Genomic DNA, 21,388 nt, shown 5'->3' on the forward strand with positions numbered 1-21,388 from the left:
ACTTAATGGGAACGCTCGATAACACAAATCTGTGCCAGATCAGATGATGGATACGGACTGCTCCACGACGGCAGGATTAACGTTATACTTACCATCGTATCCCCGCTGCCATGAACAATCCACAGAGCCGGCAAACCCTCCCTTCGCTCCTCCTTCCACTTCTCTAAACTCTCCATAATCTGGTCTCCAGGGCTTTGGTATGTGGTTGCGGGCCAGTGGCCTTCAAGGCGTTTGGGATAGGGTACCAACGGAAGCCTCTGATGTGCACTTCCCGTTTGACTCTTCGGTATTTGCGCTTTGAGTGAGAGCTGTGGGGCTCTTCACCGTGTCACTAGTCTTCGTGCTTTCCAGCTTCAAGCGCTTGTTCACCTGTCGGATCGTGGGCACCATGGCAAGCTTCGTAACGGAAAAGAGCTCGGCGACATCAGTACTGCCGCTGGCAGCAAGGCCACCAATAGCATCAGAGTCATCCAGGAATTTTTCGATCTTCTCGCCCTCGCCGGTGGTATGGAGTATGTGCGCAATGGCACAGTGGACTTGAAGCAAAATAGGCGAAGGCAACGGGATGCGCCCATCGTGGGCTCTCATCGTGACAATTCGACTTTGCGGCAGAAATCCTCGATAGACTGGTGCAAACCTACGGAAGGCCGTGATATGATACTGATCTGGTATGCCGGTCTGTTCGAGTGCCAGATGGAAGTTTCCAAATGATCTGTGAAGAGAGACAGAGAGCATCATCACATTTTGAAGGCTAATGTCCCGGTAATAGACGTTTAACAGGGTGCTGACGCTAGGAAAATAGCGGAAGATATTTTCCCAAACAGCCATTTTCTGGCGTTTGTCATGGTCGCTTTCCCACTTGGCAAGATAAAAAGGCACAATATGTGCTGCCTGTAAGTCTTTGCAATCTTCGCCAGGATATTGTTCGATCAATTTAAGATCATAGAAACCTGATATGATGCACTTGTTCCCCTCTCTAAGCATCGCTGTCACTCCGAGCGTTCTCAGCTGACGCTTCATGGGCTCGTCTGTCATGGTCGCGGGCTCTTCGATTGACTCGTCCAAGCTATGGCGCAGAGAAGGCGTGATGTTGGCCATCATGGCCCCCGCAACCTTCATGGGCTTTAGGATCCCTGAAATTATGCTGCCAGAAAGTTGACGTAATGTATCCTTTTCCGCAGTGTCAATGATGTCTTCAACCAGGTGTACCCTCCCATCTGGCGGGAGGTATTTGAAAGTTTCGCGAAGGATCTCCTTGGTGTTGTCATTGCCATCTAATGGCACGTAGTCTTTTATGATGGCCTGAACCTTATTGGGCATCTCTATGAAGATGACGCTATCGGTCTCTGATATCTGCAAATCTGAGATCGGACTGGACGTGATCGACAACTCATCGGCCATGTTGTAGGGTCGATCGGCAGTTCGGGACGTCTTAATACAAGGATCTAATTGAGCAGGAGGACGCTGTTGATGCAGTCACGATGGGCTGGAGAGCATTATGTGGTTGTAGTTGTTTCTTTGCTGAGTGAAGTGTTCTGGTATGGTGTCGAAGACATTCACAATAATTTGTATGATACAATGGTTACCAGCACACTACCGCTACCGTGCATACTGACACTTCCGTGATGTCTTTTCTCTCTATATCTCCAAAACTCCACATGTGAATATGCTCTGATTGGGATAACACAAGGCTAGCTCAGTCAAAAGTCCTGATATCCCAAACAGGCAACGTGGGTGACGCACTAACGTTGCATGTATTGACTCCCTGCATGGTGTCAGAATCCTTGCTGCATTTGCCAGATTATAAGTTATATGAAACCCCCTCGGGCACGTTGGTTTTCATAAACATTAGATGAAAAGCGAAGGTGTTTCCGGCAATGACGAAGTGACTATTCAATCGTCTAGGGTGTTTCCTACGTCTGACGGTATGCTCCAAACATGGATCCTGCAACGCTAATGCTTACACATTGGTCCGAGAACATTATATACGCAATGTCTACTGAAAGCCTTTCATTGTTGTCTGTGCGCCTATGTAGTCTTTAGCAGTTCTTCTACCCCTGCAGAGAACGATTTCTTCTTGCAGCCCTGCGGAGACGTCTACCTTATGTTCCCCAGCCTACTGTGTGATATTGGGCGACCCGCAGTTTTGCAATGATTTCCGGTTTGAACCGCCAAAAAAGGGACAAGAGGGAGTCAGGGCTCAGGTCTGATAAAAGTATCCTTCACACTCGCCATCATTCGATGTGCAGGGACTATAAAAGCCCCGCGTATGGCAAAATCCTGGTGGATGGAGAACACTGCTGCCAGCGTCAAATATGACCGCTTTGGGAGCCGTCAATTCACAAAGGCAGTTCCTACTTTGTTTGCTTATTCGTAAACTCCTTCATTTGTCTCTGAGGTATTGCATGCGGGCCTACCACTGGCCGCTTCCTGGGTCGCAAAGCTACTCCGCCCAGGTAATCTGTATGTGGCGGCTCTGTTGAGGGCAGGCATGATGGTTACAATTTCTTTTCCTGATCTACGGATGATTAAGATATTCTGAGGGAATGCTCCACTGACATTGATGCGGATGGTGAGTATTGTCTTTACTATTCTGGGGTGACTGACTCAAACAGTACGTTTGTTTCTTTCTTAGTGCTGACTGATTGCTGCTCTTCCATAGGCCACAGTCAGGGCCAGTAGTGCTCCAGAAAGCCTCTTCCCATTGTCACCCACTCCTCCTCCATCGTCATATCGACATCGAACAAATGCTCTCCTGGCAGCAAGTCTAACTTAACAGGAATACTTGGTAACACCTCCCGCAAGCGCTTTACAAATCCCGTCGAACACACCGGGGGAATCTGTGCCAGGTCAGATAATGGATACGGACTGCTCCATAACAGCAGGGTTAATGTTATACTTACCATCGTATCCCCACTGCCATGAACAACCCACAGAGCTGGCAAACCCTCCCTTCGCTCCTCCTTCCACTTCTCTAAACTCTCCATAATCCCACTCAATGCAGCCTTCTGTCCATTTCCTTTAACACCGAATAAGCGCGGCAGATACGACTGCTGCGACACACAGAGTACCAGCTCCCACATCTCCGCCGTGGGCTCGGATCCCGTCCGAATCGCACCGGGCGGGATATTCTTGATATACGTCCTGATCCGCGCCTCTGCCTCTCGTGGCGGCGGCGGCCGAGTGCCGATAAACGTTCGCGGACGTGGGACCCTCAGCTCAGGGGCATTGGTGTCCAGCGGTGCGGAAATGGATATCACCGCTCGAATATCCACGATCACGCTCACGTTCTCCTGTTTCTCCTCGGCGATGGCGGTGTTTGTGGTCACAGAAATCATCGATGGCAGGTGCAATGCGGAGTAAACAGCCAGATAGCCTCCGGCGCTCTCTCCGCAACAGAGTGTGCGTGTCAGATCCAAAGAGAAAGGCCAGTCACTCTGCGAAGCGAGATCCAACAGGCTAGTCTGCATCCACTGCCAGAAATGCGCGATGTCGCTCAGGATATCGGCTCCGTTGGACTCAGGAAGGAGCCGGTAGTCTGGCGTGATAATGATGGCCTCGTGGGCCTGMGCAAGGTCGAGGAGCCATTGTGCGAACCAGGGTTCATAAGTGCGGTGGCCGACAATGAAGCCGCCACCGTGAAAGCGGACTATCACGGGACGGTTTCTGGGTTCTTCGGGAGCCAGGGGTGAAAAGAGGGTCTTGGGGATAAGTAAAGTGGCCTGGAGGGGGTGGTCATTGATGAACCGGTAAGGGACGTCGATGAGGGTGAAGGGGTCGAATCGAGCCATCTTGACCTTCTTCGTGATTGATGCGTTTCTGATGATGATTCTGACCAAGAGCACAGGGTGTGGTGAGTGCGACAAGTAGTCAAGAAAGATGAGGAAGAGCTGGGAACAAGTTGCTTTATATAAACTAGCAGAAATCACTAATTGCCGGCACATTGCATGTCCATATTGACTACCTCTAGCCTAACTACCGTGGATCATCTATTGCCCAATTTCTCCCGCAGCCTCTTGGCCGCTAATTCTCCTAGCCGAAGCATACTGCCCCCGTTCATCAATTCCAGTACGGACACTTCCACTCCTAAATTCTGCTTCCACCAGTTCCGCACCTCGATGGCCACCAGGGAATCTACGCCGGCCGCGGACAGAGTTAGCCCTAGGTCTAGGGGCTCCTCGTCCTCCCTGCGCATCAGGAAAGTCGCCACGCGGTCCCGGATTTCACCTGCCAGGAACTCCGCCGCGGCAGGCTGATCCAACTGGCTTGGGTCAGCATTGGCAGACGATAAGAACGGCTTGATTCCGCTGGTCGTTGCTTCGTTATCCCCGGCAACGGTCTCGATGTTGCGGTAGATGGCCATGCGCGGGTCTCGTTTCCAAATGATATTGTTCTGCGGGTGCATGATGGGCAGTCGGCATTCGAGGGCTTGAGTCACTTGGCTCGGGTTCTGGAACTGCACGCCTGTGGTCCCTGACTCTGGGGAAGCTGCTGGGGATGAGATCGGGGCTTGCGAGGACCGCGCGATGGTTAGCTGGAGCGTGTCGAGGAAGTCCTGTTCTGTAATGAGGCGGCCGGCGCTGGCTAGCATGGCGTCCTTGGCTGCCGGTGTGCGGCTGATGTAGCCCACGTCGTTGACGGCGCCGATGTCCATGACCGATGCCCGGAGACCACGCTTGTGACGGTACTGGACGAAGGCGTCCAGGAAGGTGTTTGCAGCAGCGTAGTTTGCTTGTCCGTAGTAGCCGACCATGCCGCAGACGGAGGAGAAGAGGACGAAGAAGTCTAGTTCGTCGTTGGGAACTGCGTTGTGTAGGTTCCAGGTTCCGTCGACCTTGGGCCGGGTCGCGGCCTGGTAGGTCTCGAGGTCCATATCCATGACCCCAATGTCGCGGAGGACCATGGCCATCTGCATCACGCCTGCGATAGGCATGGGCGCTTGCTCGATGGCATTATGCACCATGAGAGGATCGGCGACATCGCCTGCCCATGCCTGCACAGCGCAACCCATGAGATTGAGCTCTTGAATGAAGGCCTGATCGTCGTCCGTCTTACCGGCTGATCGTGAAAGGAAGATTAGGTGCTTGGCGCCGTGCGTTGCCATCCACGTAGCAATAGCTCGCCCAAGGCCACCCATGCCACCAACCAGGAGGTAGCATCGGTCGCCGCGGAACGAGGGTTTGGGGATTGTAGGAGCCCATGGAAGTGAACTTTCAGCGTCGGGAAACTTGATCACGACCTTTCCAATGTGAATACCTTGTTGCATGTAGCGAAAGGCACTTTCAACGCTCTCGGCGTCAAACAACGTGATTGGGTGGACGGGCGTGATGTGACCATCGATATACAGATCCAGCATCATCCTCATCAATCGAGCGACGGCGGGTTTGTTGAAAACAGTGTACCGCGACAAATCGGCGCCTATGAACGTGCGATTGTCTTCGAACTTGTCCAGAGCCAATTGACCTCGTCCAATCATGTCGCGCTTGCCAATCTCCACCATGCATCCGGAGGAGGCTACACACTCCCACGAGGTGTGAAGGAGCTCGCCGGATACAGAGTTCAGCACACAGTCAACCCCAACACCATCAGTAGCCGCCATCAAATCATCACGGAAACTGGTGTCGCGGGAATGGAAGATTCGGTTACGCGGGATTCCAAACTCTTTGACCAGGAAGTCAGCTTTTTCTTCTGAGCCTACGGTGCAGTAGATATCCGCCCCAATCCACCGAGCAATGTTGATGGCGGCTATACCAATGCCCCCTGCGGCAGCGTGAATCAGAATAGATTGGCCCTTGGCAAGCTGCGCCTTGTCAAACAGTCCCAGAAGCACGGTTACATAGACGGCCGGCATGGTTGCCGCGTCCTCGAAGCTGAGATGGTCGGGTATCGGCAGCACAAACCCTCCAGGCCGTTGCACTTGGGTAGCAAGGCCGGTCGAATTCGTCCCGATCAGCATCACCCTATCCCCTGGCTTGACATGATCGACGCCAGTGCCGACTTTGCTGACATAGCCAGCGCCTTCCAAACCAAAGGTGTTATACCCGTCCCCGAGAGCATCGACACTGTTGATTACACCCATGGCAATGAGCACGTCTGTGAAGTTTAACCCAACTGCCTTCATTTCAACCTGGACTTGGTCTGCAGGGAGCTCCGGAAGAGGCCGTCCACTCCAGTGAAGGGTTTGCAAAAGACCTCGTTTGCTGATCGCCAGGGCTTTGGTGTCCGGTGGCACAGCAGTGGCCTTCAAGGCGCTTGGGATAGGGTACCAGTGGAAGCGTCCGATGTGCACTGCGCCGTTTACCCAGGCAAATTCCATGTCTGGATCTAATTCAGCCATTTCATCTTTACACCTTTGCACTCTTCGGAAGACATTCAGAGCTGCATCTGCTGCCTCAGGAGTGTCGATGTTCTCAAGCTCTAAAGTCGCTAGTGGCATATCCAGCTCAGACCGGATGGTCCTTGCCACTCCGAGAATCAAGGCTGCGTGCGGATCCTTCGCGTTGATTTGTGCCGGTGGAGTAAGCCAAAGCACAGAAGCTTCTTGTAGAGACTGAATTGTCTGTATTAGAAGGTCCCAGTCCTTTTCGGTGGTATTTTTCAGGAGTGGTCCGTCGAGGTCCATGAAGGAAATCAGATCTTGGTCAGCAGGTGGTTGCTCTTCTGAGCCCCATTGATAGTGTTGAGGACTGTAGCCCTTGTCACGTAGCAATATTTCCAACTGAAACGCAAGTGGATGAATCTGGGAATGGCCAGAAAGAAGGCTGACTTGCTTCGGATACTCAAAATGCATGGCAGGTCTGGCGACAATGTTGGCATTGATATGATAAGGCCTCTCGTTGTCAAATGTGACCGTCTCACATCCACTGAAGCCTGCGGCACGCAGTCTGGTGTCCCATTCCTCGGGAGGTAGGAATGGTCCTTCGATACGGCCGTCTGCCTCGCCGAGCCACCAGCCAGAGAAGAGGCCCTACTGAGGTTAATTATCTACAGTAAGGGAAGTGAGGCCAATAATACTAACCATTATAAACACCATGCAGTTTGTGACTATCACTGTTAGCTTCTGGGAACGGTTGACCGCCGAAAGATACACTCACTTGGGGATAGCTCTTGCAAGAAGAGACGGCCTTGAGGCCTCAGAAGCGTCCGTACATGACTAAGGGTATCGTGCAAAATGGGAGTGGCATGAAGGACCTGAGCTAAAATCAGAAAGTGTGCTAGGGATGTCAACTCATAGTGTAACCTACATTCGAGGCAATGACAAGATCATATTCCTCGGCGTTGAAACCCTGTTCCAGCGGGTTTCTTGAAATATCAAGCACCTTGTATTCGATTGCATCGTATTGCTTGAATCTTTCTTTGGCGGCGACGAAAAACCCTGAAGAAACATCTGTAAATGTGTACTGCAGATACAGTCGCTCTCCGAATTCAGACTGAAGGTGTTTGAGTATCTTCGCTGTTAAACCCCCTGTGCCAGCTCCGATTTCGAGTATCTTCATCTGAGGTTGGTTGTGGCCAAGCAGTTGAAAGAAATCGCTCACATCCCAAATATCATTCATCCAATCGTAGATCGAGGATAGTGTGCCATCATGAATCAGCAGATCTAAGAAATCAGTCTTGCCCTCGAAGACGTTTGCCAGCTGATCGTAAGAGCGCCAAACAGCTGTTGCGATTGCACCACAGCCTGCAGCTCGACATTGGTTAAGAACCTCTGTTATGAGATTACGGCGAGCCTCGGTGGACATATTCACTAAGTCAACCGAATCCTCGACGAGTGGGTAATCTGGCTGCTCAAACCTGGGGCATTGCGTCGTGAGCCACCTACGATACCGCTCGAAGTGCGGTTGGGTCGCGGTGACCCCCTGAATGGCTTTGTTTGCTTCCACAGCGCACAGCAAATAGAGCCGCTCAGCAAGAGCAAGCTGTTCCCGGACATTGTACGTCGGACGTGTCAGCTTACAAGCGTCAAGGAAGGAGAAGTCCGGCTTCCATTGTAGTGATAGCGCCGTCAAATCAGGGAGGCTTTCGTCTGATTCTAGCGCAGTGCCACGGAAGCCCTTCAGGAAGAATATCAGATCGCCGTTGTTTCCGACACCGTAAGATTGGCCTTGTGCCACATTACGGCCAGTTGTTGCGGTGCTGATGCGTATCTCTTTACCTCTTCCGTCACCAACAAATAACTCTTCGATGAAGGTTGGTAGGAATAGTTGCTTGAACGCGCGGTATTCACCCTGGAATGCGGCCACCGTCCACGTTTGCAAGACGAGGTCGAGGGTAGCTGGGTGCAGAGCGTACAACGACTCGAACTCATTTCCCGGGTGATCAATGATGTCGGCCGCGGCTTTCTTCTCTGTAACACCCGCACTAATATTCTCAAGTCCCGTAAACCGAGGCCCATAATTCAGACCTACTCGTGCCATGGTTGCGTACCATCGAGGAGAAGAAACTCTTCTAGGAAGCGTCTCGGGTATTCGCGTCGCTGAAGCAGGACAGGCAGATGCGCGGCCTTTTCGGACCAGTCCTGAACAATGCTTGTTCCATCCGGCACCATCGTACGAAACAATCTGGAATTCGTACCAGTCGCTGTCAAGACTCGTAGTCAGGCGTTGAGGACGGAGCGTCGTAACCATTTCAGTGGCCTGTTCCTCATGTAGAACAAGTGCCTGACGAAGATCAACATTCTTCACTGTATAGTCGCGGGTAGTGTAATCTCCAAGTTGATAAACCGCCTCGCCCGCCATGGCAATGTAACCGGCAGCTGGGAAGATTATGTCATTTCCGACACAATGGTCCCTCAGCCAGGGTACGTCTACGATGCGTACTTCATTTCGCCATGTTGGCACCAGATCCGTCCCTTCAAGAGTACGGACGCCCAGCAAGTCATGAGGAAGGTGTTTGCGAAGTCGCCAATTCTTCATAACCCTAGTTTCTGACCAATAGCTTCTCTGGTAGTGCCATGGATATGTCGGAAGGTCTGTCAATACGGCAGCATTGATAGGTTCCAGAGGAATCTTAATGGTCACGCCCAATGTGTACAGCTGACCCACGGCAGATAGAAATGAGTCTGTGTCATTTTCGCCTCGCGATAAGGTTGATACATAGTGGGCCGAGTGAGATGCTTCTTGACAGATTTGCCGCAATGGGCCTCGTAGCGTCGAATGCGGACCGACCTCGAGAAGTACCGCCTGTGGTGAGTCTCTTAACATTGAATTCACAGCCGAGCGGAAGAGCACAGGCCTTTCTAAGTTCTCCTGCCAGTAACGAGGCCCAAATTGGAACGCTCTGGAAAGGACCTTTCCGCCATGCACGCTAGAAAAAAATGGAACCTTTGGTGGGCGAGGATCCAGATGTTTCGCAATAAGGTCATGATATGCGTCACCGACAAGGCGCATGTGATCTATGGAGTGTCAGTATAATTAGTCGTAGGTCAGACATGGGAGGCGAAAATACCTGAATGATATGCCATCTCCACTTGCAGTCTTCGAACAAAAGCATGCTCGTTCTTATCCTTAATGTCGGCCATCACCTTCTCCAGGCTCTCTATATCACCCGAAAGAGTGACACTAGAGGAACTGTTCTCGCAAGCAATTGTCACACCTGGAAGGATGAATGGCGTTACTTCTTCCTTTCCGAGGCCAACGGCCGCCATTCCTCCCATCTTTTGTGGCTTCTTGCAGATATATCCGCGATAGAACGCAGCGGTGAGGGCATCCGCCTTTGTCAAAGAGCCTGCAGCATAGGCCGCAGCTATCTCACCACTAGAATGGCCAACTACTGCCGAGGGAGTAATTCTCCACGTCTCAAGAAGGTCGACAAGCGACAGCTGCAAGGCAGTGCAGATTGGCTGGGCGTATTCCGCTTTCGCGAGGATAGATTTGTCGTCACAGTCGGACAGAACATCTACTCATTAACTTTAGCGACAATACAAGCAGAAAAGGTGATAGGGTAAGACTTGCCCTCGATCGACCATGATGGGGCATGTTCTAAGCTTTGTAAAATCCTATCCATCGACCGGATGTTGCTCATGAACGGCGGGTAGTCGGCCATCAGCTGTTTTCCCATATGGACCCTGGGCTTGTCAGTACAACTGAACAGATAAGAGGAGCAGTGATTTACCATTGAGCGCCCTGTCCGGTGAAAACGAATGCTACTTGGCTCTGACTTTGACAGGCTGTTGCTACAGGCTCAGTGAGCGGTGCTTTGCCATCCGCCACACAGAAAGCTCTATATTTCAAGTGCTCTCTTCTCTCTGCAAGGGTATAAGCGACATGCTGCAGGCGATTCGGATGCTCGAGTATATAATCCTGGTGATTTCTGACAATTTGCTTCAACGACTCTGGATGCCCAGCAGAGAACACTAGCACTGTTTTCGTCTGCTTTGGATCCTGGAGCGCTGCCGGGATAGAATTTGGGATAGCAAGACCGAATGAAGCAGCCGAGTCAAGAATGAACTGAGAAGCTCTTTGTTAGAGAGGAAATTTGTTTTGTTTTGTCCAGGCACCGGCTTACATGGACATTAGATCCACCAATCCCATAAGAATTCACACTCAACCTCTCGGCGCGATGCTTGGGCCAGGGACAAGGCTCGACAGGGACAACCAATTTAGCTTCCTTCCAGGGAACTATAATCATTAGCGGACTCGAAATTGCAGACAGCATAGATAACACCGACTTGCTGGATTGGGCGTCCGGAACTTGATGTTGGGAATAATCGTTTGATGCTCCAGCGAAACTGTTGCCTTGATGATACTTGTAATGACTGCTGCACCTTCACTGTGGCCCATGTTGGGCTTAACCTGCGGAGTATGAGAAAGCGTTCGAGAACGGCTCATCTGGCACGATACACATACCGCGCCCAAGTAAACCCCATCCTTTCCGAAGCACTCTGCAATGGCCTTTGCCTCAATGGGATCTCCCACTGATGTCCCAGTGCCATGTGCCTCCACCATAGCGGTTTGACAAAAGTCAAGGCCCGCAGCTTTGTAGGCCTTACGGATGGCAGCTTCATGAGCATCCGGATTAGGATTGGCTATTCCGGGTGTCTTGCCGTCAGCGTTGCTGGCCGATGCGCGAATTACCGCTCGAATAGGATTCCCGTCTCGTATGGCTTCGTCCAGTCGCTTAATGTAGAGGGCTGTCACAGCTTCGCCGCGGGCGTAGCCGTCGGCAGAGGCGTCGAAGGACTTGGAAGACCCGTCTGGTGAAAGAGTCATTTGCAGGCTCATACCGACTGTCATTCCGGGCGCAAGGATGAGGTTGGCACCAGCGACGATAGCGGATTTAATAGAGCCCTGCTGGATGGCTTGTACGGCCTCATGTAAGCCCATCCCTGCTGAAGAGCAGGCAGTTTTGAACACTACGCTGTATTATTGACGTCTGGGTCAATCAACTTGTCAAACATGTAGTGAAATTGGGTGATACGAACCTTGGCCCCTTTAGATCATACTCGTATGAGATCCTGTTCGCGATTGCAAAGTCCAATGCGCCCATGAGGTGGTAGGGGTTATAGAAATTTGTATCCTTGCGGTGTAGGTCTTGCCAATCATCCGAGAACAGGCCTACATACGTTCCAATTTCCTTGCCTCGCCAATTCGATTCACCAGCCCGTTCCAGGGCTTCGCGAACAACCTCCAACATCAGCCGTTGACTAGGGTCCAGCTGCTCAGCTTCGGCAGCCGTGATGCTGAACATGGAAGGGTCAAATTGGGATAGGTCAGTGTCATTGAGAAAGTAGCCATGCTTGGTGATCACTGTGCCGTGCTTTCCATGAGGACTATAATATGCATCCACGTTGTACCGGTCATTTGGCGTAGAAGAGCGAGCGTCTCCTTTGTTGATGAGAAATTCGTAGAAGGACTGTTCATCACGGATCCGGCCGGGCAGTCGCATACCCATGCCACAAATGGCGACTGGAGCTGGAGGTTTGTGATCTTCAAGATCTTCATGCCGTGTGTAATCCTCGATATGACCATTGGTATACCCATTGGCGTACCCATTTACATGCCGATGGTGACCGTTGCCGTCGACATGACCATCGGTATATCCGTTCGTGTGTCTATTGATATGTCCATTCGAGTATGCGTTTGAGGCCCCGTTGAGATGCCCATTGCTCTGTCCATTGGGCTCCAAGGCAGCCAAGGACCCGTTTGAAGCGCCATCCATATTGCTGGGGAAAAGAGGAGATCAGGTGACATACACGACGACGCGCACGCAATAAAAACAAGAAAAGCAGCTCTGACACAATATCCTGCATACTGACAGTTCCATGATGCCTTTTATCTATATATCTCCTCTAGATTTCTACATGTGAGTATGATCCGATTGGGATAGCACAAGACTACCTCAGCGAAAAGTACTGATATCCAAAACAGGCAATGTGGGTGACGCATTAGCGTTGCATGCATTTGACTCCTGCGTGGCGCCAGAATCCTTGCTGCATTTGCTAGAGAAAAATCTACGAAACCCCGCCGGACACGCACGTTTTCATAATCATGGCTTGCTATATCAGGGTTGGCATGTCAACAGGTGAAAGGTGCTCTGTTTCGCTGTGCGATTCAGGCGGACTGGCAAATCCGACTGCTCGTCATCATGTTGGAATCCCTGTCACTGTCCTTTAGCACCGCGACCACGAGCACAGCCATCATTGTTCTAGTTTTGGGCCTCTATATTCTTCTAATTCCATTACATGCCGCGAGCAAATCGACTACGGGTTCCATTCCTTTATACGAATGGGATACGAGAGCCTTAGGTTCCCCCAAGAAGAGATGGATGTGGGATTCGATCAGTCTCTTACGAGAAGGATACCAGAGGGTTGACTGTCAGGTCAATTGGATTGTCAATATGTACTGACTTGCAAAAACAGTTCTACAACAAACCATGGCGAGTCTGGACGACGGAGGGCTACCAAGTAGTCCTGCCACCACCCTACATTGACGAGCTGAAAATGCTTCCAGACCACACTTTCCCCTCGTCCTTGCGAGAAGTATGTGTGATAGCCCATGCCTAGTTGCCTGGCTACAGCTGACAGCCCTTGGTGCAGTTCATGCAGCCCCAGTATACCATGCGACCGTCTCCTCCATGGAAACTGGACTATGTCAATCATGTCATTCTTCATGACCTAAATAAGAATATGGGTAACAGCTCTTGAGACAGTGGGTCTAGGGTCCGTTTCTCACATTACATGATAGTGAAAGTGTTTCCGGCAATGAGGGCGGAAGTGACTATTGCGTTGTCTATGGAGTTTCCTGCGTCTGACGGTATTGGCACGTTCTCCATGCATGGATCCTGCAACGCTAATGATTTACAGATTGGTCCGAGATCACGTTATATACGCAATGTCTACGGCTGGTCTGCCGAGTAGCCGGACGAGCCTTCGTCGGGACAGGGCTCTATCGTAACGAGGAATGGATTGACATTATGTGCAATGTATGTACTATTCTTCGCTTACAAGTGTGTGAATTCTGACAAACGGGATGGCTAGTACACCAAAGACATCTTTGTCTCTGCTTTGAAATTGCGAGCAATTCCCTCCTTCCTTCGTCCGTTGCTCTATCGCCTCATCCCCGACGTACAGCGTGTATTCAAGCACAATGCTCGTGCCGGGGAGCTCATAGGATCGATTGTGAAACAGCGAGAGAAAGACGAGGCAACTATACCAGGATACACAAAGCCCAATGACACAATTGAATGGATACGGGATCTTGTTCCAAACGAAGATAAGAAGAACTACGGCTATCAGGGCATAGCTCAGTTAGCCATTGCAGCCGTCTCGGTTCGGACAACCAGTCAACTAATCACAAATATTCTACTCAATTTGATCGCTTATCCCGAGTACGTCCCCATCTTGAAGGAGGAGATTGAGAATGTGCTCGCGTCATGTAACGGCCAATGGACTTTGGACAGCATGAGCAAGCTAGAAAAGCTGGATAGCTTCATGAAGGAGTCCCTGCGATTTGACACTCCGCTAACAGGTAACTTGCTGTCCCTTATTCAAGACCTCTATGGAGAGTTTCTGAGGATACAGTTACTGACTCTGACACAGCAACTTTTCAACGCAAGGCCGTGCAACGCATCACCCTTAGTGATGGCACAGTTCTGCAACCTGGGACTTTAGCCCTAGCACCCTCAAACGCGATCGCCTTCGACCCGAATATCTACCCAGACCCGGATAAGTTTGACGGTCTTCGGTTTTACAAACTGCGACACCAAAACGATTCCAAGGCGAACAATATCATGTATCAGTTCACCGCGGCAAGCAAAACACAGGTGCAGTTTGGGGGAGGACGGCACGCCTGTCCCGGGCGATGGTTCGCCGCACATCTGATCAAAATGGTAGTGGCAGCTATTCTCTTCAAGTATGACTTGAAGTTCCGCACTGGGGAAGAAAGACCCAAGACCTGGCTATTTCAGACCATCAACACACCTGACCCCAAGGGGAAAATCATGGTGAGGAAAGCGCAGCATGTGTAATAAGTTAGCCTTATCCCGTATCTTATGGGCATGTCCACTTGAATGAATAGCTCTCTGTAAGCTTCTTCCCATTTCAATGACGCTGTGAACTACCATACAATCTTGGTCGAGGAAAGTTACTTGGTGAGACTTGACCGAATTTCCCTCAGTTCAACCATCAACGGTCCCTTATCCCACAAGGTGAAAATCTTCTGCCTCTCCCACCCATCACTCTGCGGTAACATTTTCAGGTCAAAATTCCACAACATCCGCGCCAGAATGACTCGCATCTCATTCAGCGCGAATGCCTTTCCCAGACAGTTACGGGGCCCCGCACTGAACGGCTGAGAGGCAGCACGATCATCGCTCTGAAACGGCGAAGCCGGGTCCATTGTCGAGGTAGAAAGCCACCGCTCAGGGATGAAGTCGGCCGGCCGGTGGAAATTCAACGGACTATTTGACGCCGTCCATGCATGAACCCCCACACTGACACCCCCTGGCACAGGATGGCCCGCAATCCACGTCACCGTGCCTCGTGGAGTCCGCCGCGGCGCGGCAATGGGGCCTGGTGGGTAGATGCGCAGCCCCTCTGTCAGACAGGCCTGCATGTAGGGGAGTCGTTCAGCGGTGGTGGCAAAAGTGATCTCATCCTCGCTGTTGTACGCGCTTCGCACTTCGGCCGTTGCTTTTCTCAGCACCTCCGGGTTTTTGAGCAGGTAGTACGTTGTCCCTGATAGTGCTGTCGCGGTTGTTTCCGTACCGGCTAGGAGCAGGAAGTTGACGTTTGCTTCGACCTCACCGTCCGTCAGCTCGTCCGCAGTTCCTTTGCTTCGGAGTATATACGAGATGAAGTCTGGCTTGTCGCGCAGGATTCCCCGCGCTAACCGCTCCTCTGTATGGACACCGACGTACTGGAGGTGTCTGAGTCTGGCTTCCTTCAATGCCCGCGGGGCAAACAGTCTGAGGAGCCGCTGCACGTCCGTGTATGTGGCCATGGCCCTGGCATAGGGGCTTATCTTGATGCTTTTCCAGAATGCGTCCACCCATGAATGATAAGCGGAGTCTTGGAGGCAATTGAATGATCTTCCGATGGCTAAGTCACCGATGATATCAAACGTGGTAAAATTGTACCACTCCACAAGATCGATCCTGTTGTCCTCCGCGTCGGCTATGCCCCGCAGTCGCTGTATAAGCAGATCAACATAGCGTTTGACAAAAGGCTCCTGATCGCGGAGAGCTTTTTCTGAGAACGCGTAGGAGAGAGCCTTCCGGACGCGCGGATGATGATCCTGGTCTGCTGTGAAGATGCTAGGGCTCTTATCCCGGGAGAGCTGGATGAGGCCGTAGAAGGATGGGTCTTTGGGAAGGGCGTGCTCGCGGAAGCCGTAGATGTCCTTCCACGCTTCTGCGGAGATAAAGGAGAGTTCGTCCGGTGAATAGCGGACGACCGGTCCGTATTTGGCATGGAATGCCTTGATGGATACGTCGAGAGTGCCTCTGATGCTGGCAGTGTGGCGGAAGATGTAGCTGGTTTGCCAGAGTTTGGGGCCCGGGAAACGAGAGAGAGGATGTAGGTAGATATTATAAAGACTGTTCAGAACGGCATACACGAGGAGCTGCGTAAGATGTCAGCTTTCCACCCCTGGGGTTGTGAATTGAGTCCTTACTGTGCCCAGGAGAGCCTGGAGGATGTTACTAAAGCTGAGAGTTGACAGTTGACCGACAGCTGTGCTCTCGATGAGGAACGACATCTTGCCTGGTATCCCTTTGTGATTGCGTGAAAGGGATGTGGAAGTGGTTTGACTCTTAAATATAACTCATAGCGGAAGCCATTGATCTCACCTATGTTAGTTGTGCTCAGGTGAGGGGCTTGGTCCACTGGTTACTCGACCAAAATGCTGCAGATAGATGATGCATATGTTGGCTATTCTGGCATATACTTCGCTAAAAAAAAATATCGGACATATCCCTGTTAGTAGAACCCATCTCCCTACTCGTGCCACTTATTTACACACATCACACAGTCGCTGACCCTACATCCCGGATTTGCCGCATAATTTCAGCACTATCATACTCCGAGTAACCTTCGTTTCTAAACAGGCATTGGGCCAGTGGATTTATGATGGCCAGGGTGCGCATGGTTTCCGCCTGCAACGCTTGTACCTGCGATACAACGTCCTCGAGCATTTTTGCCGTGACCGACGTATTTCTCCTTAGCAAAGAGTCATCAGCAGAGGCACTTCCAGTCTCAAATCGCAAGACGTACACTAGATTGGCCATCTTCGTGGAGCAAAGCAACAATATACCCGGTCCCAGCCTGTCCGCGAGTAATAACCAACGCTTGCCGTACTTCTTCCGTTCGTGAAATTTGGCCCGCAAGTCAGACTGACGTTTGTTACTCAGATTTCTCCAGCCCTCGTGAATACTTTCCAAGATTGTATCGATGATTCGAGTCGCGTCGCCCCGACCTATGGTTGAAGCTACTGTCGCTTGACGAGAGTCATTCTTCCAGCTTTGATGCGTCTTTGTGTACTCCAAATGAAGCCGAATCAATGCCATGCGGTTTCGAATGGCATCATCACCCATCCGCACATCCAGCTGACAGACAGAAGAATAAGCCAGCTCTAGGTCTCGGTACCGAGATGTTACCGCAGAAGGGGACAGGGATTGACACGTCTCGTGCCACAGTCCTTCTCTCGTCCAGCGGGGGAGTTCAGACTCCAGCCATACAATGTGGTCTTCACAAAGAATATATTGAGATACCGACTGGACCAGCGCATCAGAGGAATTCGAAATGATAGGAGATGATTCCAAAAGCTCCTCGACAAGTCTTGGTTCTTCTTGTGGGAATGGAGGGGGGACTGTCATATTCTCGCGCGATAAAGGTCTCGGGTCAAATGACCCTGGATGATGCGAAGTAAGACTGTTGCTGTCGATCGGTTGAGTACGACTGTCGACCGGAAGCATCGCACATGGAGACGTCAGCGGGCAATTTTGATAATGAAGCGGCACGGCATCGAATGTGTTCAATCCGTTTGACGGAGTGCATGGTGTATCCGTTCCGAACAGTGACGAAGTACTACAAGCAGACTGGCTCGTCTGGGAGGAACGTTCGGAGAGGAAAGAGAAAATGGAGGTATTCGAACTTGTGGTCGGGACTGGATCACTATCACTGACTGTTTTCTCTCCTCAGTTCTGTTGAAGACCACTGGAAAGAGCTGTGATACATACGGTCCAAAGGTGCAGAGGATTCAAATGGCAGCAAGCTCGCAGTCGTCATGAAGTTGTCAGGGCCCAGATCTTCAAAGGCGTCTCGAGGAGTGTCCAATAAGTTCTCTAGCTCAGTTCCTTGTGAGAGGGGCCCATCATTCGAAGGCCAACTCCCATACGCGTATCGAGAGCTGTCCAAAAGTTCTGGCAAGTCAATCTTTTGCCATAGGAAGTTGTCCCGCTGGAAATTCCCTTGGATGACAAGAAATCCCCCACTATCTGTGTTGTAGTGAGCATCGATATGAACCGGTCCAATGGCTGTTATACAATGATGTCTGAGAAAAGTACGCAAGCACTGCATGAACTGCGATGTGTTAGTGCTCTCTAAGGAAGAGGAACACTGCAGGCTATCAGTCGAACACATCGTGACCTGTCAATTTTCTAGCAATAGGGACCTCTCCAGGAGCAGCAGTGACCGCCATTGATAGGTATATTTTGCTTTATATAGTGCATCACAATGCATTGTGTTGGCTGGCCCTCATTGGGGAGGAACGCCCAGTTGCATCAGCATCGAAGCATCGTAGCAGAAAGCGGCCGATAATGGCGAATCCAAAAGGGTGCGGATATTATCGATATCATGTCTGGGTTTCGATTGGCCTGGACATTTACGATTCGAGCCTCCAAATTAAACTAGAGCTGCATGGCAGCGAAGATGGCAGATTCGAAAGAGGGGTGGAAGGGCGTTTGGCCGGAAAACGGAGACACTCCCTGGTCTTTCGAGGCTTTGGCCTATTTATGTATTAAATGTCCGGGAGATAAGCAGGGGAGGAATTTTTTAGTGCTTACTCTGCGCCACAAAGAATCAAAATCGAGAAATGGAGCGCCCGATACTGGCTTGTCTTCTCCGTATGGACGATAGGGCATCCAGATATTGATGGTTATTGGCTTTCTGGCGCTCCTGAGGGACAAACTGAGCGGATGGGGAAGTTGTGGACGCCTCCAACTGGATGCACCATGAGCAACGTCCAATTGATCCTCAATCACAGCCTAAACCGCTAGACAGGGATGCATGACTCGCGTTATCCAAGCATGCCAATCACGGTTAGAAAAGGCTTCGCTCTGCCCCATCCAGACAAGCACCTGTAGCGTCCGTGTCTCTCCCCACCCGGCTATGCTTGAGAAGACACTAACAATGATAGGCGATGAGATATATAGGTCTCAGACTCTAGCCGCCAATCAGCCGAAACTCAGTCGACTGGGATGTCGTGGAAAGCCCGTCGATACCTTACGTTGTCTCCTTAACTTTCCAAGTCTGCTTGACCCTTCGTGAAATCAAATAAGCCATGAACGCATCGCATATCCGAGAGTCGAACAAATAGCGGCCACCTTGGTTTACTATCGTTCGGGAAATTCTTTTCTCGTAGACCTTTTACTTCAAACGGAAAGTTGGCCTTGTTTATGTCACTTTACACGTTCATGTCCATTCTTCGCTAGCATGGCAACCCAACTAGCGTCGATTCCTTCTGGGGAGAAAGGAGAGGGCAAAGCTCAGATTCAGTCTCAGCCTGTCGGAGCTTCCTCTTCTTCATCTGGAAGACCTGCCCCTGATCCAAATCTGGTGAGCCTCCCTTCGTGGCAGCAGATGTTCTTTATACAAGGAGGAACAATCCTCACATCTAACAGAAGTTTTTGGATAGGTGACGTGGGATGGTCCCAATGACCCTGAGAATCCCAAGAACTGGCCTGCGAGTCGAAAATGGATGGTCTTCATTCCTATGTCCCTGTTCAATCTCATGAGCTCAATGTCCTCGGCMACGGTTGCCCCAGCTCTGGAGGCAATCGCCGATGATCTCAAGATTCGTTCCCAAACACTGCTCATCATGAGTCTTTCTGTGTACCTGCTCGGTAGTGCAGTAATTCCTCTTGTCAGTTCACCTCTCTCCGAGATGTACGGACGAGTCATAATTCTCTCCGCTGCGAACATCTTCTATATCATCTTCAATACTCTTTGCGGAATTGCCAAGACTCAAAACCAGCTCATTGCATATCGATTTCTGGCGGGGTTAGGGGGCGCTGGTCCTTTCGGAGTATGTATCTCTAATGTGTTTCTTGTCACTAGTACTAATCTGAGCTATGTGTAGATAGGGAGCGGCATGAACAGTGACCTCTTCCGTCCACAGGACCGATGGAAGGCCATGGCAGTATTCACCCTGGCTCCACTGCTAGGAACGGCTATCGGTCCCATCGCCKGGGGTTTCCTTGTTCAGTATGAGTCCTGGCCGTGGTGCTTCTATGTGGTCTCGATTGCTGCCGCTGTTGTCCAACTTGCCGCGTTCTTCCTACTTCGTGAGACATACGGTCCTGTTCTATTGCGAAGGAAATGTGCTCGCATGCGCAAGACCACTGGAAACCTCAACCTCCACACCGAATACGATGGCATGTCCTCGACCGCTTTGCTGCACAAGAACTTGATCAGACCATTCCGTTTGCTGGCCACGCAGCCCATCATCCAGGTGCTGAGTCTGTATCTGGCTTACCTCAACGGCATCTTATATCTGATGATTGCTACGTTTCCGGACATCTGGACGACGATCTATCATGAGTCGGAGTCGATTGGATCGCTGAACTATATTTCTCTCACGATTGGAATGGCTATCGCAACGCAGCTGGGGACTCGGATCGCCGACCGCGTTTACCAACGACTGCGTGCTAATAATGGAGGGGTGTCTCGACCTGAATTTCGGTTGCCGATTCTCTGTGCAGGAGCATGCATTGTCCCCATCGGACTCTTCTGGTACGGTTGGAGTGCCCGGCCAAGCATTCACTGGATCATGCCGTAAGTATTCCCTTGCATGGTCAATCTATCGTAGGAGAATATCGCTGATCTCGAGAAGTAACATCGGTGCCGCTATTTACGCCGGTTCTACCGTTGTGCAGTTGGTTTGCGTCCAAGGCTACCTCATTGACACATACCAGCTTTTTGCCGCAAGTGCCATGGCCGCCGTCATGGTTTTACGAAGTCTGTTAGGTTTTGCATTGCCCTTGATAGCCCCCAGTCTGTAGGTTTTCCCCTTTCCCACGGCTTGTAAACAGCTCTGCTGACATATGAAAGATATACTACCCTCGGATTTGCTTGGGGAAACAGTCTACTGGCATTCATTGCAATCTTCATTGGAATCCCTTCACCACTGCTCCTGTGGTTCTATGGTGAACGATTGCGTGAGAAGAGCACATATGCACGAAATATCTAATTACATTAGTCCCTGTTTCGATTGAAGTAATAGTTGCATTGAAGTGACCGTGTATACTGGGCTAATTTTCCTTTGCCGATGTGGCTCGTTACTCGGATTTCTTTTCTATAGATGTGCATTAATTTGCTTAGTTATTCTATGACCTGTGTTGTCTGTAGCAAGAATACGGTATGTCCCCGTTTTCCCAACCGAACTTGATTAACAGTCGGTTCTCGTTGGAGTAAGTTGTAAGGAATCAAGGAAAGGATTAATACAAAGTGAAGGCAAATAGAATGTTGTGTTTAACCATGAGAAACCTTGTTTCCATAGTTGTATTTGTTGGGAAGCCAGATCAAACATGCATCAGGGTATCTAAATTGAATTTCATGTTCATGTTATTCATTCGCTTCCATTTCCAGCCATATGTCATCATGATATGCATGTTTACGAAGTAGTCATCTTCGTGAAGCCGTCGTATCTGTAAACTTGCAAGAGAACAGAAT

The 21,388-nt window shown here is 50.8% G+C and overlaps 7 protein-coding genes across 7 annotated transcripts; 2 read left to right on the forward strand and 5 right to left on the reverse strand.

Annotated features, from left to right (window-relative positions):
* Nucleotides 1-222: 222 nt before the first annotated feature.
* On the reverse strand, nt 223-1,401 carry Asppvi_007717 (HNH endonuclease signature motif containing protein; the record flags this gene model as incomplete). Its single annotated transcript, XM_043303601.1, has 1 exon — nt 223-1,401. One exon carries the CDS (start codon nt 1,399-1,401, stop codon nt 223-225), a length of 1,179 nt encoding a protein of 392 aa, XP_043159536.1.
* A 1,268-nt stretch (nt 1,402-2,669) lies between these two features.
* Asppvi_007718 (alpha/beta hydrolase) lies at nt 2,670-3,791 on the reverse strand (the record flags this gene model as incomplete). Its single annotated transcript, XM_043303602.1, has 2 exons — nt 2,670-2,840; nt 2,904-3,791. The coding sequence occupies 2 exons, from the start codon at nt 3,789-3,791 to the stop codon at nt 2,670-2,672; spliced, it is 1,059 nt and encodes a 352-aa protein (XP_043159537.1).
* Nucleotides 3,792-3,985: 194 nt separating this feature from the next.
* On the reverse strand, nt 3,986-12,159 carry Asppvi_007719 (type I polyketide synthase; the record flags this gene model as incomplete). Its single annotated transcript, XM_043303603.1, has 11 exons — nt 3,986-6,967; nt 7,019-7,044; nt 7,095-7,191; nt 7,245-9,394; nt 9,448-9,897; nt 9,924-10,084; nt 10,114-10,448; nt 10,507-10,619; nt 10,670-10,793; nt 10,848-11,358; nt 11,423-12,159. The coding sequence occupies 11 exons, from the start codon at nt 12,157-12,159 to the stop codon at nt 3,986-3,988; spliced, it is 7,686 nt and encodes a 2,561-aa protein (XP_043159538.1).
* A 426-nt stretch (nt 12,160-12,585) lies between these two features.
* Nucleotides 12,586-14,466, forward strand: Asppvi_007720 (cytochrome P450; the record flags this gene model as incomplete). The annotated part of the gene is made up of 7 exons (XM_043303604.1): nt 12,586-12,807; nt 12,860-12,979; nt 13,037-13,130; nt 13,185-13,253; nt 13,304-13,422; nt 13,478-13,967; nt 14,039-14,466. 7 exons carry the CDS (start codon nt 12,586-12,588, stop codon nt 14,464-14,466), a joined length of 1,542 nt encoding a protein of 513 aa, XP_043159539.1.
* A 116-nt stretch (nt 14,467-14,582) lies between these two features.
* On the reverse strand, nt 14,583-16,196 carry Asppvi_007721 (cytochrome P450; the record flags this gene model as incomplete). The annotated part of the gene is made up of 2 exons (XM_043303605.1): nt 14,583-16,061; nt 16,113-16,196. The coding sequence occupies 2 exons, from the start codon at nt 16,194-16,196 to the stop codon at nt 14,583-14,585; spliced, it is 1,563 nt and encodes a 520-aa protein (XP_043159540.1).
* Nucleotides 16,197-16,461: 265 nt separating this feature from the next.
* Asppvi_007722 (uncharacterized protein) lies at nt 16,462-17,313 on the reverse strand (the record flags this gene model as incomplete). The annotated part of the gene is made up of 2 exons (XM_043303606.1): nt 16,462-16,657; nt 16,712-17,313. The coding sequence occupies 2 exons, from the start codon at nt 17,311-17,313 to the stop codon at nt 16,462-16,464; spliced, it is 798 nt and encodes a 265-aa protein (XP_043159541.1).
* Nucleotides 17,314-19,150: 1,837 nt separating this feature from the next.
* On the forward strand, nt 19,151-20,906 carry Asppvi_007723 (putative MFS transporter; the record flags this gene model as incomplete). Its single annotated transcript, XM_043303607.1, has 5 exons — nt 19,151-19,273; nt 19,353-19,742; nt 19,797-20,491; nt 20,550-20,714; nt 20,768-20,906. The coding sequence occupies 5 exons, from the start codon at nt 19,151-19,153 to the stop codon at nt 20,904-20,906; spliced, it is 1,512 nt and encodes a 503-aa protein (XP_043159542.1).
* Nucleotides 20,907-21,388: the final 482 nt, after the last annotated feature.

The sequence above is a fragment of the Aspergillus pseudoviridinutans genome (assembly GCF_018340605.1).
Source record: "Aspergillus pseudoviridinutans IFM 55266 DNA, scaffold_5, whole genome shotgun sequence".
In the NCBI taxonomy this organism is placed as follows: domain Eukaryota; kingdom Fungi; phylum Ascomycota; class Eurotiomycetes; order Eurotiales; family Aspergillaceae; genus Aspergillus; species Aspergillus pseudoviridinutans.